The 18,049-nt window shown below is 42.1% G+C and overlaps 2 protein-coding genes across 3 annotated transcripts; one reads left to right on the top strand and one right to left on the bottom strand.

Moving 5' to 3' along the window:
• Window positions 1–223: 223 nt before the first annotated feature.
• Window positions 224–2,194, bottom strand: SERP1 (stress associated endoplasmic reticulum protein 1). The gene is made up of 3 exons (XM_063340042.1): window positions 2,059–2,194; window positions 1,898–1,973; window positions 224–1,753 (listed from the first exon to the last, which is right to left on the bottom strand). The coding sequence occupies exons 1-3, from the start codon at window positions 2,140–2,142 to the stop codon at window positions 1,713–1,715; spliced, it is 201 nt and encodes a 66-aa protein (XP_063196112.1). The 5' UTR covers window positions 2,143–2,194; the 3' UTR covers window positions 224–1,712.
• Window positions 2,195–2,225: 31 nt separating this feature from the next.
• On the top strand, window positions 2,226–17,966 carry EIF2A (eukaryotic translation initiation factor 2A). Of its 2 annotated transcripts, none has more exons than XM_063340039.1 (14): window positions 2,226–2,376; window positions 4,668–4,737; window positions 5,072–5,146; window positions 6,569–6,687; window positions 8,054–8,153; window positions 8,540–8,622; window positions 9,880–9,953; window positions 10,091–10,235; window positions 11,138–11,254; window positions 13,596–14,167; window positions 15,475–15,588; window positions 16,432–16,560; window positions 17,137–17,202; window positions 17,286–17,966. In XM_063340039.1, exons 1-14 carry the CDS (start codon window positions 2,226–2,228, stop codon window positions 17,349–17,351), a joined length of 1,881 nt encoding a protein of 626 aa, XP_063196109.1. In that variant the 3' UTR covers window positions 17,352–17,966. The 2 variants fall into 2 exon arrangements, with proteins under 2 accessions (XP_063196109.1, XP_063196110.1); XM_063340040.1 differs by having other exon boundaries at window positions 2,318–2,423.
• Window positions 17,967–18,049: the final 83 nt, after the last annotated feature.

The raw sequence follows: 18,049 nt of genomic DNA, 5'->3' as shown, positions 1-18,049 counted from the left end.
AGCAGCACCAGGTCGCTCCTGCGGCCAGCACCCCTGCAGCTGATGGCTCAGAGGCACCACGGCACCAGTACGGTCCAGAACCCCCAAATGGCCCCATATGGGAGTTTCCTGCAGCAAAGGGGCTCCTCTCAGGAAGAAGCCAATGAAGCTGCACTCAGCGTGAAGTGACCTACTTTCAACACCCCATAAGGCACCATTTTGCTAACCTCAAAACAAACACAACTCGCATTTGAAAAGAACTTTATTTAAAATCAGAGATGGTACATACTTCCCCCCACCACCACTTACAAAATACGAGCGTCCAAGAACAGGGAACATATGTTATCTTGTACGGCTCGGTTCTGGGGCATGCTCTTGGCCACACTGGTTTACACCAGTCCCAATGATTTCAAATGGAAATGTGACAACTCATACAAAAGATCTGCTCTTTCACAGCTATCAGGCATTTAATGAATGTCTACAGAAACTTTTCTATTACTTCTAGTGTAACCAGATTTTAAAATTTGTCTTCTGCTAAGAAACCTGAAAAAAGAAATCTTCCTTTAGCAGCTGCGTACAACAGCAGACCAATTTTGGACTGCCTTTGTTACCACAACAGAGAGCAAGAGGCCACTCAACGCCTGGGCCATCAGCAATAAAATATGATCAACAGCAGCATTTTCCACTGTTACAAGTTACAGTCATCTACAGATGTAAGGAGAGCTTTTTCTTTTGTTTTTTCTTCAGTATCACTAAGGAGGAACTGTGATCATCCGTAGGGAAGCAGTTAAGTACTGGATCCATTGTTAGAGTTGAGAGCAAGGTTTACCTTAAATAGGATTAAATATATATTGCAAGACATACCACATTTTGCAGATGCTGCACATAAAAGCAGAACTGTGGGCAGGGTCCCTCTACCTGCACCAAACATTCCCATACAACATTGTAAAATTTAAAACTATCACCACTGGTTGAAAGTTGTCCAAGAAGTATTTACAGCACAGTCGCAGCCCGCGGCCAGGAGAGGCTCGGTCAGCCAGCAGTTTGTGAAACTTCAGCGTCGGTTATGTCAGAAACAGCTGCTGTTCGGTCATGCCGGTTTCTAATTAAGTAATACCCACTAACTCTATAGAAACAAGCATTTTGCATTTATTAGGACAAGAGGTATGGGATAAAGTTTTCTGTTGTGATAAGCGTTTGAGTGCTAACGCATTGCCACATGCTGCAGTAAGACTACTCTACGCGTACAGAGAGGACGATGCACTCGGGTAAGCTACAGAACGCTGCACGGCCCATTATGAACATGCTTCGTACTCCAGCTGCTATAAAAATCCTGGCTTCCAAATTTAAATAAAACCATTTCCAGCTATACAGAGGATTAGATCTCAAGACCGGTGTTTACAACAGATGTCAATTCCTACGTATCGACATGGCGTACAGGTTAACGTCTCTACAGAGAACAGGGCTGTGCACTTCACCGAATAAGTAGGTCCACGATTGTAGATCAACAATATAATTTTATTGCTTTGTACATCTGGTGCTGTTCAAGGCACTGTGGGCTAGAAAACTCGGAATGACTGCTGAAGGGACCTGGAATGCGACACGGCCGATGCCGAGCACCGCTCCTCGGGCAGCTGCTGCGACGACGAACCGGGGCTGACCGGGGAGAGGGGGAACAGCTCATGGCAGCACCGGGGAAGGGCACGGTCAGGCCTGGCCCAGGGAGGGGCCCCTCACATGCCCATCCGGATGCTCTGGATGATCTGGAAGATGGCTGCAAGAGAGCAGAGGAGGGGAGCGCTCGCCGGGGGCTCTCCATCGGTGAGGCCCGGTGGCGGCGGGGCTCCGGCGGCGCCGCTGGAGCCCCGCCGCCACCGGGCCCCACCGCCGCCCTCCCGCTCCCGTTTCCCCCCCTCACCTGATCCGCAAACCACGAAAATGAACAGCGCCAACAGCCAGGGCCCGACCGACGCCTTCTCCTCCGGGGCCGTCCTCTGCGGGCACAGCACCGCCATTACCCCCCGCTCAGTTCCCCGCTGTGTCCATCTCCCCCCTTCCCACCAGCCCTACGCCGCGTACCGAGGTCTTAGCGACATTCCCGCGCTGTGTGATGTTCTTGCTGTGCTTCTCGTTGGCCATACGGATGCGCTGCTTGGCCACCATGATGCGACCGGGCCGCTCCGGGCCCGCCGCCGCCACTACCGCTCTCTGCCAGCGTCAGCACGGCGCGGCGCCGCCCGCCGGAAATGCGTACTGCGCGCGGGGCGGGGCCAAGATACCCGGCCGCCAATCCGCGCCCTCGCCCCCGCGTCACGTGTCGGCACCCCCGCCCCTACGCCCTCGAGCGACGTGGACGTCTCTGTGGTGGCCGCGACGGCGCTCACCCGGAAGCGGAAGGTGAGCCCGCCGCGCCAACATGGCGCCCCCCACGCCGCTGCTGGCAGGTGCGCCGGGGCCGGGCGGCGGGGACGGGACTGGCTGGGGCTGGTGGCGGGCGGCAGGTCGGGATGGGGCGGCCCTGTGCCCTCCGCCGGTCCCCCCTCTGGGGAGGGCCGCCGCGGCGTGGCCAGGCCTGGCACTCCGTGCCCGCTCCGCTCCCGGTGGTCGAGCCGGGCCGGACGGTTGTGTGAGAGCGGGGCAGGCCCCTCGCTCAGCCCCGTGTCCCCGGGACGCCGAGCGGGCGGCGGTAGCCCCGGGGAGCTGCAGGACGTGGGGACCGTTCCCGTGGGGCCTCTGCAGACCGCCCAACGGCTCGCAGGGCCTCGTGGCTGAGTGAAGCTTCTTCCCCATGTTGTGTGGGCTCACCACTGCGCTTCGTGGAGCTTCCTTTAATAGTCTTTCATTTTCTCTCTCTTTTACTTTTTAAGTTGCCTGTAACATAAAGGACAAGTATTTTTCCTTCCCCATGTTTCTAAGCTTTAGACATCGGCATATTTATCCTCACTTGGATGTATCACTTGGGGGGGCTGCAGTTTGTTCGGGGTGGGTTTTGGACTGCTTGTTATTGTCTGTAATTTGCTGTAAATTTGGATCTTAATTTTTCTTGGGAGTCTGATGGAAGACCTGAAGAATAGATTCTGGGTGGGGTGCGTAGCTAGTGGATCATATTTAAAGTGTTATTAAAACATATCTTTGAGGTATGTTAGGAATATGAGGTACCCCTAGAGTGTTTGGTGGCAGGTGTTGCTGTATCTGCATATGGATTCCATCACATGGTAGACGTACAAACTGACCCAGCCGAGCAGGAGTGGTGCTCTTCTGCGCTCAGACCTCCTGTGCACTGCTGGCCCTGACGCTGCCTTGAAATAATACAGCTGCAGAACCTGCAGCTTGAGATAGTACAGGTCTTGCTTTCTTGAGTCATGTTTCTCAGTAAAAGTTGTCACCTCAGTAGGCATTTTTGGTGTCCCAAGAAAATACACAAAACACAGCTAATGCTGTTTTATTCACTATATGACAATCCCAACTGCATGATTTTGCATGAAACCGTCTTTATTTCTTGTTTGTCTCTTAGTGCCATAAGCATAGCCATGTCTCTGAAAAAAAAGGAAATTTGGAACACGTTTTCTGTAGATACTTCTTTCATGCCTTCTGTTTTCCAAGTTGAACTGCAATGTCAAAACTAACAATAGGGCAAATCCTGTCTCATGTCAGCAAAAAAAAATGAGTCTGACACAATCTTCTTTTGGCAAATGCTCTTCCTGTGTTTAGGCAGCTAATCCTCGCTTTGGGGAGTATCTAGGCAGCCCTTTTCAACTCCATTGTGCAGGGCGCCGGTGCAGCTCTTGCAGCGATGCAGAATTTTCAGCTTCTGCAAGTTAGGCTTCATGAGGCTGCGTCCTGCAGCAGGGCTGAGGCTGAGGACCAGCGGCCTTTTTAGGACGAGATGTTGTCCCATCCTTCTTCCTTATGGAGGTGCAGCTCTTCTGTAGTTTGGGGTCATCCTGCGAGATGAAGCCAGACTTTTGTTTTGTGGTATCCAGTGAGAGAATGATGACTGAAATCTAGGAAATTGCATTTAAACATAAGAAAAACTATTTTGCTGTGAGACTGAATATGGGTGCAGGCTGCCCAGAGAGGCTGTGGATCTCCATCCTTGAGGATACTCGCCTCCTGTCCAGGCACAGCCCTGCAGCTGGAGCCAGAGCAGGGTTGGGGTGGGGGCTCCAAGGGTGCCCCCACCTCAGCCCCTCTGCCATGCACTCAGTTTGGGTCTGTCCCACTCTGCCCCGTTGCCCTCGGCAGTGCTTCTGCTCCCTTCTTTGCACTGGCACCAGTGCTGCCATGGCAGAGGGACACACCAGTTCATAGAACAACCCCGTTCGGAAGGCTGTACTGGAAGGGCCATGACAGTCGAAGCAGGGAGCGGATCGCATGGCTGTGGGCAAACTGGCTCCTCAGTTGCTTGTGCGTTGTGTGGCAGAGCTGTTGAGGCTGAGAGCTCAGCTCAGCTCTGCCCCTCCGATGCCTCTGTCCTGTGTTTGAATCCTGTGGCTGCCTTGGATGAAGCCAGGTGTCTTGGCGTGTGTTATGTTCTGAATTTCCTTTACAACCCTCTCTCTCACTTACTTCAAAATGCAAGCAGAGGAAAAGTGTGGGCAGGTCTTAAGGTCCACAAATTAGATAAAGTTTTTGCTTTGGACCATTTTCTCAATTTGAAATGAGTAGTTGTTTGTTTACTCTTCCAGTGAGAGGATCCGAAGGGCTTTATATGGTGAATGGGCCACCTAGTTTCACAGAGAGTACAGCATTTCAAAGGTACTGTTGTTATCACTATTTTTGATCTTTTGCACAAAATAATCTTCTGAAAAGTAAAGGCAGACTTTAAAATTGAAAACTGTGTAAATATAAGTGATTTTTTTTCTTACTGTCAGTAGTTCAGAAAATTGGTAGTTTTGAAGGCTTTATGCTTGCGTGACTTCTCATTGCCCTGGTAATAATCAATGAACAATTGCAGAGTAGATTGCATTGTTACAAAGCACTACTCAGGAGCACATCAAGAAAGTTGGTGTGTTGCTTTACCTTTTTGTTAAAAATACCTTAACTTATGCAGTATATTTGAATACTAATGTACATTTTTTTATTTCTCTAGGGACTCTGGAAAAAATTGCAAAGCTGTTGCTTTTAGCAAGGATGGTTCCCTTTTCGCTTGGTGCAATGGAGAAAAGTTGGTGCATTTTTTGTATTAAACTGGATCAGTTATGCTCCGTTTACTCTTGTCTGTGTAAAGCTATTACTATTAATGCAAGCGTTTGCATACATGCTTTAAATGCAATTTATTTTTGCATTATTCACGGTAGTGGCTTTGTTTCCTCAATAGCAGATTAAATATTTACTGTTTTGCTCTTATTTATAATGCACCCATTCCTGTAGATGTGCGTTATTCGATTTTTGGTTCATATTTCCCCGTATGATAGTACCTGGTTTTCTGGGATCAATCTATTAGTAAAGCTCACAGAAAATTAAGGTTCTATGTACCTTGTGTACAAACATCACAAGGTTTCTTTTTTATAAACCAGGTGCATTATAGAGTTCACTAGAGATCATCTTTTACATAAGAGTGCAGCATAGGGTTGCTGCTGTAAAGAGGTGATAAGAGGTCATAAGGCTGCTTCTGAAGTGTCAGTATTCTTACTAACAAGTTAAAAAAAAATCTGCACAAGTATTTAGTAGTACCATTTAAATGTTTCTTCTGGAGAGGTAACTTAGATGTAGGATTCATTACTTTCACTGTTATTTCTGATTCTCCATAATATCCAGACTCTTAAATTTTCATTAAAAATTTAATCTTGCCAATTGGAAAGGTCTGTTTCCAGAAAATGTCTGTGGGAAATAGGTTTTTCAAACAACCAGGTTGTATATCCAGGTCCCCATACTTTAAATGAGGATATTCCAAATGGCAAATCTTTCCAGTCCTTCCATGCCTCTTTGTTTTGGGGGCTGTCCATCTTCCTTTGTTTCTGAGGGGGAGCAGTTAATGAGATGGTGAGGAACAGGCTTCTAATACAGCTTCTGAGAACAACAGTGGCTTGGACACATCGTGATGTGATCTCTTTTGTTTCTTTGCATTCTGCATGTGGCAGATGTTTGATATATGGTGTTCAGAAGTGCTGCTCAAGCTTGTTTGTTCAGCCACCTCACCTTTGCTTTTCATTGTCCATGTCTCCCTGCATCCCCCAACCTCAAAACCCCAAATCTTAAATGGTGTGTCCTTATAGATAGAATACTTAAAAATACATGGGATAATTCAGTTAGATTCTTTCTGTTGGCCGTTGGTCAACTTTAGCACTGTGGAAGTGCGGATGGACTCCATGAATAGAGTATATCTTGTCTCTGTTTCAGAGTTTAAAATATGTGACATGTTTTGCCCAGTGCTTTCACTCAGTTTCTGTTATGCTTGGGTACCTGGTTTTAAAATGTTTTCTTGCAAAAATTTAGTAAAAGCAGGAGGGGAAAAAAGCTCTTCTAATTTTGTTATATTGGCCAAATTTGTAACAGATCTAGAAGAGTCAAATACGTGAAAAGTTACCTGGGCTATTAATTAACTATTCTAAGCATGTTTTATTGAAATAGCATCTTTTGGTTCCAGAGTAAATATTGTTAATGTCACCAGTGCTGAGTTACTGTGTTCCTTTGATCTTCCAAAGGCAGTTTGCCTTGAATTCTCGCCAAAGAATAATGTTCTGGCAACATGGCAGGCCTACACAAGTGAGTATTTTACCAGCTGTAAAAGTACACAGGGTAACTGCATGTTTGAATTTGGTTTGCATGCTTTCCATTACCTGGTTTGTCATTGTAGCGTATTTATTGGCTAAATGAGCGGTATAGAAAGTGTACAGAAAATTATATGGGTAATCAAGTATATAGTGGAGGAGGGAGGGATGCCATCTTCTGAAAGCATCTGGTATCGACCATTCCTACAAACGCTACATCAGAGCGCATGTGCTCTAATTACTCTATTAAGTAAATTTAAATTACTCTATTAAGTAAATCACAGCTTTCTAAAAATTGCGAACTGATCTTAGTGCAAAGAATGTGTTTGAATAATATGCTGTTTGAGCAGTTTATATAATTTATATTGAATGTGATGTTCATGGTATGAAATAATCCTGATGGCCAGCCTGGGTCAAATGCCCAGGCGGTGCTCCTCTTCATCCCTGTGCCTGGCAAGGCTTGAAAACACTGAGACCTTGAATCCCACATAGCCTAGCTGGCTATAAAGTAAATAGTTTCACGAATTCAGACACTAGAGTCTTCCGAAAGTGGAGTTTTCCCCAGCATTGGAAGAGAAATTAGCCCTGTGTTGCTCAACCCAGGATGCATGTATAGACAAGGAACATTGTAAGCTGTCTCAGAGTAGTCATGTCCTCCACTGGGCGTAGCTGACTTGGGTGTTCTCCATTGTCCAGAGGGCTTTATTCTCTCCTCTGCCTCTCTCTGGAGTGTACGTTCCTGATATAGATAGCCTCTGTCTTATCTGAGCTGCGTGCCTGAAGCAGATGTGTCTGAAGATGCTTCCTTTGACAGAAAGAGCTGGCCGTAAGCTGAGCGTGTGGGAAGTGTTCTGGGACGGGTTGTCAGATAAGACAAGGCAGCACAAGTGACAAAACCGATGCCAACTGCGACTGTTAGAGAACAGTTAGGAGGTCTGTTCTGAATCACTGGTAGAAATAGGCAGGCTGTAGTATTCAGAATAAATAGGAGGGTACAGAGAGTTTAAACCCAGGAGAACCATTTTGTATGGCTTGCAGAGAAAGCTGCGACTGCAGCACGATGGACAAAATGCATTGAGTTCTTGCGAGAACAAAATGTAGGAGTGGAGAACATACCTTCATTGTTTGCAAAGAGGACAGCTTTTGGTTTTAATTAAAAAACACACATTAAAAAATGTTAGTCCTTTCTGGAGACTGAAAGACTTATGTTAATAAATAAAGCAATTAGCAGTCTAGGGTTTAGTGCCTCAGGGGGTGGGATGCTTCTTATAAGAAGTTTATGCATGTTTGGTTGCTTGTAGAATCGGGAGATGGAATGTAATCCCCAGAGACCACTACTGTAATCCGTGCTTTTGTTGCAGCTGCTAAAGATGGCACAGCGGGGGTGCCCAACCTACAGCTTCATGATGTGAAAACTGGAAAATGTTTAAAATCTTTCATCCAGAAAAAGATGCAGAACTGGTAAATAACATTTCCAGATGCTAATTGTTTGCAAAAAAAAAAAAATGGTTTCTAAAATCTGATCCAGGTAAATAGAGCTTTTAGTGTGTTGTTGGCTTTTCAAATACTGCCTGCTACTAGCTGAAAGCAAGTCGTAAGTATCTTTGTACGTAGTTGTAATTGTTTATTTCTTGGTATAAATACCCTATCGTTGTGCACCACAGAGAAAGCTGGGAGACAATAACTAAGTCTAGTTGTCTGGGTTTTACTATACAGCTGTCATTTGTCCATTAGAAACATGTATTGTGTTTGAACTTGCTTGGCTTTAAAAATTGAGGGGGAAAAAATCCTAGACTGATAAAGATGAGCAGAATTCAGTGTTTCTAATTTTTTTTCTTTAAATGTAGGTGTCCTTGCTGGGCAGATGATGAAAGCATTTGTGCCAGGAATGTAAACAATGAAGTGCACTTCTTTGAAAACAACAACTTTAGTACGCAAGTATTTCTATATGTTCCATTGCATTCTATATAGGCATCTTCTTTTGGATGTTTTTTTGTTTGTTTGTTTTCAGTTTTTTTCCTCATTTCTTCTTTTGCTTGCTTTTTATTTTAAATATTGCCTACATTCTTTTTGAATTTAGAATTCAGAATCATTATGTCTTAATGAAGTATGTTTTCACTTTCTTGTTTATCTTTTCAGTGACTTATCTACTATGAAATGCACCTAATTTTCCATTAACAAGGCCTGATTCTGTATTGTTTCTCATTTAATGAGATACAGGAAATTGTTGATAGAGATTACTACTTTGGGTTGTGTGTATCCTGAACTATTAAAAAATGGCTCATCAGAACATTTATATTGATGGCAAAAATTAATTTGTGAAGCTAGAGCAATTTTTTCAAGGAAATTCACTACTAGTGGGTAGAATATTTGGCGTGAACAGAGGTTGAAAAGGGAAATGGGAAGAAAAAAGCAGGAGGATAAAAATGAATTAGAACAAAAATCCAAAGGTATAAAACAAAACATGGAGGAGAACAGTGGTGGGTATTTTTGGGTTTTGGTGGGCTTTTTGCTCTGGGAGGTAAAAATACAGCCTATGAGAGGTGCAGTTTTCTGAGAATTAGTTCTAGTGATGTTAACGAAGCTATACTTGGGAAGCACGGAGTGTCTGTTCCAGCATGAGGCCTGCTGCTCAGCGCAGACTTCCTTGCTGGAATGAAGTTGTGGGTTGCTGCTGTTTGTTTAGTTTTTAAAGATGCATTTCCTGTAAGTTGTTGCATAAAGGGGTGATGTTCAGTGCAGATCAAGCCTTTATGAATGCTTCCTATCAGGAAGAGTCTTCCAGCAAAGCTGCGAGGGGAGAACCTCTGGCTCTGTGTAATGGTGCATGTTATCTGGACGTGACGGATGCTGCTTCCTCTGAAGTCAGCACAGATAAGATGAAGAACACTATGCCTTGCTTAAAACACGATCTGTGTTCACGTGGGGTTCAGAAGCTTCCTTGTTGTTTGAACTTCCAAATAGTAAACATTGGATTTCAGACCTAGGCTTGGTTCAAGTTGGTTTTGTAAATAAAAATGTGTGATGAAATGGGAAAGTAATGGTTGGTTGTCTAGTAAAAGAAATCCCTTATCATTATATATACTGTTATCCATGATACAGACCCATAAAACGTATAGTTAGTAATCCAGACTAACATGGCTTGTCATTAACATCATCACATCTGTGACCTTTTATTTTTTTGCAGATACTATTACAAATAAACTACATTTGCAAAAGGTTAATGATTTCGTGTTATCTCCAGGAGCACAGCCAACCAAGGTACTTCTAATGTTTCCAATCTCTCTGTTGGTTTTCTTCAAAAAATTACTGTAACTTTAGTACAACATACTAGTAGTAAATAGACCCTCTGCTGCCAAGCATATCATCTGCAAGAAAATCTTGTGGCTTTGTTTTAGGTGGCTGTGTACGTTCCGGGCAGTAAAGGTGCACCATCATTTGTTAGACTCTATCAGTATCCCAACTTCAATGGCCCTCAGTCTGCACTAGCCAACAAAAGTTTCTTTAAAGCTGACAAGGTGACAATGCTATGGAACAAAAAAGGTATAACAGCTGTATGTTTAAACTTTTATATTCCACCCATTTTGGATTTAATGACTTTGTTTACTGTGTGGGTTTTGCATTTAATTTGCACGTGCAGATAAATACTGAAGATAGCCGTTAATGCCAATGCAATGTTAAGGTTACAGTTCTGAATAGCCTGAAGTGCTCATAACTTTCTTGTGTTGGCTTCCGTGATCATTTGTATAGTGCAATTGAGAATATCCTACATGTTGGTAAATTTTGGAGTTGAATAGCAAATTCAAATTTAATTTTGCATTCTGTGATGATAATGTATTTGGATTGTATACGTAAGATAATAGCAGAGCATAAACTGTTCTTAATCTGTAAAATTGTATATGCACAGACGTATCACAGTTGGTATGACTTGCACAGTCCTCTGTGCGCTTTGCTGTTTGTTAGCAATGAGCCGTTTCAGAATAATTTCGTAAAAACTGTTTTACTTCAACCCACATTGTTTGGAGTATGGGGAAGGTATCCCTTACATTTAGAAACAACATGTGGGCACACAGTTCTGGATAAAATAGATGTACATAGAAAAGCTGTTGATGAAACATTTTATTCAAGGACCGATCAGGATGTTTGGTTTCTGCCTTAGATGAATATCTTTTTTATAGCTGCAAAAGTATGTTCACTTTATCGTAATTCAATGGTGAATGAATAGACTTAGCTTACACTTTTCATCTGAGAAAGGAAGATACTTGTTCTGTTTGGGTTAACATTTAGGAAAAATTAAATTCAGAAGAGAATTTTAACAGCACTGTTATGCAAGCAACTAACTAGAATTCATAATCAAACTAATTTCTCGTTGTTCATGGTAGTTTGTGAAATAGTTTATATCATTTGCAGTAACAGTATTGAAATAACTGTGTCTGTTCTATTAGCCACTGCTGTGCTAGTGATAGCTAGTACGGAAGTTGATAAAACAGGTGCTTCGTACTATGGAGAGCAAACTCTGCACTACATTGCGACAAATGGAGAAAGTGCGGTCGTACAATTGCGTAAGTAGCCCACAGGAATTTTTTTATTCTATTATAGCTCTTGATAGTGGGAATTGCTGTTTCACTAGTTTTTGTTTAATGTATGAGGGGTTTTTTTGTTAGTGTAATGAAGTAATCTTTAAAAGAAGAAATGAAGTACTCTTAAAAAAACAAAATAATCTGGTGAAGGATTTTGTTAAATCTGGGGTAAGGTGGTGTGGATTTTTTTTTTTTAATAGCTGAATTATGTTGTCCTCTCTGGTATACTTGTTGTCTTGCTGTCAGTGGCAGAGAAGAGACACTTTCAGTTAATATATACAAATAATTTGCTTGGGAGGGTGTTTGTGTGTACAGGAAAGGAATTGTGCATGTTTACTAAGGAAACACCTGGACAATGGAGACACCTTAATGTCTGAGAAACCAAAATGGACAGGACAGTATGTTACCAAACAGAATAACCCTAACTGCACTTACAGACATGCAATTGATACTGTTACTCAAGGAACCAAGGCAGAGTAAGAGCAGTTTTTTTAAGTACATTGGAAAATAGAAATACCTTATTCTGTATTGTAAAATGGAAAGTGTTCTAAGTCATTAAAATGACACGTTGGGGAGAAGCAAGTGGATGCTCTTCATTTCAGTGTCTTGTTTGAACTGGAAGTCCGTTAATTTCACCATGGTGGTATTTTTTAATTATCTTGAGTTTTGCTCTTCATGTTAAACACCCATCTTGTTTGGGATTATAGAGAGGCTAGTTTGTGAACACTTCCACACGCTGGGGATGGGGTGATGTAGACTGTCTGTGCTTAAGTGACTGTAGAGAGATTGTGAATATGTTCTCTTCAATACTAGTGCTGACTGGCAGAACATCTCCAGTTTGCCTTCTCTAGCAAAACTTGTGGTAGCAAGTACTGTGCCCCATTTCCCTTTGTTGCTGACTTCACTGGGGAAAAATCATCAGGATTATAACTCAGTATCTAGAATCTCTCTGGGAGCAGTTCCCTGGATTGTGAACACTAGTTGGTTGATTACATGCTTTTTAAAACCTTCTTTGCCCTTTTAAATATTTTTTTTTCCAATGCATCTTTATTTAACAGAAAGTTTATAATTGATTTTCATTTAATTTTGCTATTCCTTTTCAAGGAAAAAAAAAACCAAACAAACCAAAGTGGTGGTTATTCCTGTTCAAGAAAAAAAACCCAACAGCTAAAACGCAAGTGGTGGGCACTTGGAGTGAGTGGTGCCTCATTTCCTGTGGCTTTGTACCTTCTGGTTACTTTTGAGGTCCAGTTTTGAAGCTGTTTTCACATTAGCGTTTGTGGAGGGTTTTTTGGTTTTGACTAATACGTGCTCACGCTGCAGCCTTTGCCTTAGCTGTTGAAGCCCGTATCAAGCTGCCCTCATCTCCCCAGCTGCCTACTGTCATGAAACGTGCAGAAACATAATTTTCTGTGAGAACTGTCTCTGCAGTTGCATTTGGTTAACGTCATCTAAAAAATTTTAAAAGGGGAAAACACACGGACAGTGTGATTGCACAGCCTAGTTTCTTAAGATAATGAGGCTTTAGAATAACAACAGGAATGAAAGATTGAAATCAGTTTGATATGTTGTATCAATGTCGATTTAAGAATTGTCAGTAATACGCTTGGCATTTATCTGAAATACAGGTAAAGGTATCCAAATTATGAAAAGTTATAATGACCTATGTTTTTTATTTACCCCTGTACATTTTACATGAGTTTCCATCACTAATTGATCGTTCTTCAGTATCTCCTAATGTTCTAACCCCCAGAATTGCTTCTGACAATATCAAGTTTTATTCATTATGCGTAAAAACAGTTTTGTGTGCTCTCTCACTTTAAAATCTGTCTTATAAAATACTGTGTGGGAGCATGGTCCAAAGATAACTTAGATCAATGTTTCTTAGCTCTACAAAGCTGCGCTATGCAATATTTTTTCTATTTAAAAAAGAAGAACTAGTATCCAGCTGGTATAAAACTCCTGTTTTTGCAGGTTTCCAGTGGGACAGTTTGAGAAGGTCCTGAGAGATCATACTTGAATAATGATGAAAAAAAAAGGAATTTTTTTACATGAAAAAGTATGCTTACTGTTAAAGTGCTGATGTTGACCCCGCAGAGGTAATTTGGAATGGGTGCAGTTATTGTTGCAAACCTTAACTAAAATTATCAGAAGATAAAGTGTTGTTTCTACCTCTATTGTTAGCAGAATTCATTTGCACTGTCAATAATAAGAACACAGCCTTTTAGCAAAGCATGAAGTTAAAAATAGCTATTCATTTAATTTTTGCTTGCACTGAAAAGATACAATCTCCTAACAGCTGCCTATTTTCCTTTTCCTTTAGCAAAAAATGGTCCTATTTATGATGTTGTTTGGAACCCCAATTCTGTTGAGTTTTGTGCTGTGTATGGTTTTATGCCTGCCAAAGCAACAGTTTTTAATCTGAAATGCGACCCTGTGTTTGATTTTGGAACCGGTCCTCGCAATGCTGCCTACTACAGCCCCCATGGACACATCCTAGTGCTAGCAGGATTTGGAAATCTCAGGGGACAGATGGAAGTGTGGGACGTTAAAAACTACAAGCTCATTTCCAAACCAGTAGCCTCGGATTCCACGTACTTTGCTTGGTGTCCTGATGGGGAGCATATTGTAACAGCTACTTGTGCTCCCCGGCTACGAGTCAGTAATGGCTACAAGATATGGCACTACACTGGCTCTCTGTTACACAGCTACGAAGTTCCATCAAATGAAGAAATGTGGCAAGTTTTCTGGCAGCCCTTCTTGGATGGAGTGTTCCCAGCGAAAGCGGTAAAGTACCAGGCAGTTCCAAGTGAATTGCCCAGTGCTGAGCCAAAGCCTGCCCAAGCGTACAGACCTCCGGCCCTGAGAAACAAACCTGTAACAAGTTCCAAGCTTGTAAGTAGACTTTCATATATGAACTAAATTGTTTTGTTTCATTGCTTTGCCCGTCTATATTTAATGAGAGCCATTAGAAGAGTAATCAGACTGACAGTAGTATTGTGGGGTTTTTGAGAGGTTTTCTTGATAATCCTCTTTGATGCTTTGCTCACTGTTGGCAAGAATGTATGCTGGAAAACTGGAATTTCTTTGGTCCAAATACTCTCCTTTTACAAAGTCATTTGCAAACTTTAAAAATGCTCTCTACAACGTGCACTGGAACAATAAACTGCGAATTTGTTTTATGGTGAAATTGGATACTCCAGTTAAGACAGAAGCCTCTAATTTGGGTGACCCAACTTACCAGTCTAAACCCAGCTAGACAGGTGTTGGTTTCTTCTCTTTTTTTAGGTAAGTTTAGTTGCTAGAAAAAGACTGGATTGTTAGCAAGTCAGCTGCAGTTTAAATAGATTTCGGTATGGTGACCTACATATCTAATGAGTTTCTTTTATGCAAGTTTTCAAAGTAGGCTGAGTAGCAACTAATTACATTTAACAATTGCACCCTTGATGTTTAAGTTTTAGCGAGCTTTGATTTTGAGCCTTGTGCTTTTGAAGGAAAGACTGCTGCTTGGTTTGTGAGGAACCTATTAATCCTGCTGATGTCTGATTTCGCACGTGATCAACAAGCAGCAGTAGTAGAGAAAAGATATGTTAAATAAAATAATTCTGTTTACTTATATGGGTAAGAAATCTTGTCATATGAATTAAAACAATCCAGCTTCTCAATTACGAGTTTCTTAAAAAAAACAAAAGACCAAACCCCCTCCTTTTCATCCCCCTCTGCCCCCCTCCAAGAAACCCTACTCCATCTCCCCTCCCAGCAACCCATTTTTCCTTTCTTGTCACTAGGAGTTTGAGTTAAAAAGTTGTCAACAAAAACAAAATGCCAAGTTTCAGTCATTTTGTGCTGGTTTATTCCTCTTCAATTTTATTTATCCCTTGAGAGAGGAAACATGATGATTTTGTTATTTTATCAGAAATCCATGAAATCTTTAGGACGTACAGGATAGTCCCATCAAACCTGAGAATGGATGAGTGCGAAACCCTTTTCACACTGGTTTCTGCTACTTGAAAGAGAAAAAGGGCACATACTTTCCCCCCCCCCCCCCCCCTTTGTTTTTTCTTCCTCTTCCTTTATGGCTCATCTTTGCATATGGAGTTGTCGTAAGTAGGTTTTGGGGTTCACTGTTAGGTTTGTTGTAGCAACAGGCTTGCCAACATGGAATACAGGTTTTGTAACTGTTAATTTTGCATATCCTGCAGCATGAGGACGAGCCACCTCAGAATATGAAGCCACCGGGAAGCAGTGATAAGCCACTCTCTAAAACAGCTCTCAAAAATCAAAGGAAACATGAAGCAAAGAAAGCTGCTAAACAGGTACTGCAAAAGTAGTTTTTTCAAGGATAATGTTTTCACAAACAGCACTGACGAGTCTCAGAGCAGTGGCCGTTGGTTGCACGGAGAGCTCTCCACATGTCCTGCACGTGCTGAGTTGTGGGGAGGGTGGTGGACTTTTTAATTGGACTAAAGCAGGTACAAAAGTATGACATAAAAATAACAGCTTTGGTTAGTTGCTGTGAATGTTAGCTGAAATCAATGTTAAGACTAAGTAATTCTGACTTTTCACCTTCAGACCATTTGCACATTTTTCGTCAGTGTTAGGTGAGAGGTAAGGGATGGACTTGCTGCTCTGATGTGTTCCCCCAGCAGGTCGGGGATGAGGCAAGTTATCAGGGCAGACCAAAGACAGCCTGGTCTCTGTCACCTCTTTGCTTGGTAGATAAAAATCAGCTTTTGGTATTAGCCTTCCAATTTCTATAAAATTCTGAAGCAATAATTTCTTTAAGTAAGATTTTTAAAAATTCTTACCTTGGTTTTGAGGCCTTTCTTCAGAGACAATGACCCACCAGTCTACTTTATAACATATTTGTCTATGTATTTGTCATGCCTTGCTGATTGTTATGGTTGGTGTCTTGAGGAAGTAGAAATTAAACAAGAAACAACATGTGAGTTGTTATAGATAACCCTTCTTTTGTGGAAAGCATATATATAGTTAATGCAATACATCAAAGCAAGTCACTGACAAATTTTGGAGCACACCAGCAAGCTAGTGGAAGAAGAAATATTAAATGGATCCCTTAAAATGATGAAAGAAATTTTTCAGCCCCTTTGTAATCAAAGGTATTTTCTAGATAACGTTTTTATTTTATTTATCTACAGGAGGCCAAAGCTGATGCGAACCAGGAACCTGCACAGTCCTCAGCATCACAGAATGCCCCACGGAGCACTGTGCCTGCCGTTACATCAGGAGATCCTGAAGTTGACAAGAAGATAAAGAATTTAAAAAAGGTGAGGGGATTTTTCTTTTTTCCTAACAGACAGTGGATTTCTCTAAGAGATGGTCTGTAAGATCTCATCTGATTGTGAGGTGACGGGCTCAGTAGGATAGCATTTGCATAGATGGTAATCTTCTGAATTTTTAACCCTTTCTGCATAATCCAGCAGGGCTTTCTTCTCTTGGTTGCCTCCTGCTTTTCATAGTCTTCTGTTCTGATTAATATTCCAGGCTTTCTGAGGAAAACGTGTGGTGAAGAGGGACAGTGATAGAGGAGGAGTAACTTGGATTGAGAGAATTTGGATCTAGCCCTTCAGCGAGACAGTGTGTGGTGTTTATGTTTCAGAGACTAAGAAGTGCTTCTGTTCTCTAGGTTTTGTTCTTGAAAGAAAAGTCTCTTATTGGTGGGGAATTCTGGACTGAACATTCGGAGAGGCTGAAATGAAATGTGCCTTCTGCATTGAGGCCTGCCTCCTGGTAGATCAGGGAATTGCAAGTGCAGGAACTTTTGAGAGTATTTTTTCTATTCTTGGTTCACCAGTATTTTTGTGTTAGTGTGGTTTTTTTGTTTGTGTTTTTTTTTGTTACAGAAACTAAAGGCAATCGAGCAGCTGAAAGAACAAGCAGCTGCTGGCAAACAGCTAGAGAAAAATCAGGTACTGTTAAGATGCATGCAGTTTATTCAAGTTTCATTTTATAAAAAGCTACGTCTGTGATACCTTGTGCTTTTTTGTTCTAGTTGGAGAAGATTCAGAAAGAAACTGCTCTCCTTCAGGAACTGGAAGACCTAGAACTGGGTCTTTAAAGCTTCATGGAAATCCAGTGTGGCTTTGACACGAAGTTCATGGAAAAACATACTTTGTATTAACTTGAAGATAATAAAATGTTTCAGTAAACAACTGAGGATGCAAAAGTCCACAGCTTTCCTGCACACTTGCCTTTTAGAAAGCTTTGCTAAAGCTCTGTGCGCGTGTGAAACCGTAAATCAGTAATGAGTATCACATCAGCCAGTTCTGCTGCTGTTCCAACCCGAAATGTGCTTAATTCTTAAAGCCTATTGCCTAAAAGACAGAAGCCACAGGTTGGTTTATCTTTTGCTTGTTTGGGTGTGAGGGAAGGCGATGAGGCGTACCCATTTGATAGCTTTATTATACTTACAAAGACGTGATCTTTATGCAATAACGGGATGTAGATAAAAATAAAAGAGCATTTAATAATAAAAAGTACTTCTGTTCTTCTGTTACAAGGGCAGAATCTTCAAAATAATGAGGCCATGCCCCTGTGATCGAAAATAATTGTCAGCTAAGGACAAACGAGCCTTCAGGTGCTGCAGCTGCTGTCTGGGTTTTGCTCGGATTTTTATTTATTATTTTTATTTTCCGTTCTGCCGTCTCTCGTTTCCCCCGCCCCCAGCTCCCTCCGCTCGTGACCGTTAAAGGCGCCCGCCCGAGCGCTACTATCGGATGCTGAACCCAAGATGATTCTTCTCTAACGCCGGATTTT

Source organism: Chroicocephalus ridibundus, chromosome 6 (genome assembly GCF_963924245.1).
Source record: "Chroicocephalus ridibundus chromosome 6, bChrRid1.1, whole genome shotgun sequence".
Lineage (NCBI taxonomy): Eukaryota > Metazoa > Chordata > Aves > Charadriiformes > Laridae > Chroicocephalus > Chroicocephalus ridibundus.
This window is presented reverse-complemented; position numbering and strand designations above follow the sequence as displayed.

What these genes read in the sequence shown, in the direction of transcription:
- SERP1 (XM_063340042.1), bottom strand. Translation starts at nt 2,142, where the DNA reads ATGGTGGCCAAGCAGCGCATCCGTATGGCCAACGAGAAGCACAGCAAG. An exon ending in GGAATGTCGCTAAGACCTCG is followed by an intron (nt 1,974 to 2,058) that starts GTACGCGGCGTA and finishes CTGTGCCCGCAG; the next exon opens with AGGACGGCCCCGGAGGAGAA. An exon ending in TTTCGTGGTTTGCGGATCAG is followed by an intron (nt 1,754 to 1,897) that starts GTGAGGGGGGGA and finishes GCTCTCTTGCAG; the next exon opens with CCATCTTCCAGATCATCCAG.
- EIF2A (XM_063340039.1), top strand. Translation starts at nt 2,226, where the DNA reads ATGCGTACTGCGCGCGGGGCGGGGCCAAGATACCCGGCCGCCAATCCG. An exon ending in AACATGGCAGGCCTACACAA is followed by an intron (nt 6,688 to 8,053) that starts GTGAGTATTTTA and finishes CTTTTGTTGCAG; the next exon opens with CTGCTAAAGATGGCACAGCG. An exon ending in CTGTAACAAGTTCCAAGCTT is followed by an intron (nt 14,168 to 15,474) that starts GTAAGTAGACTT and finishes CATATCCTGCAG; the next exon opens with CATGAGGACGAGCCACCTCA.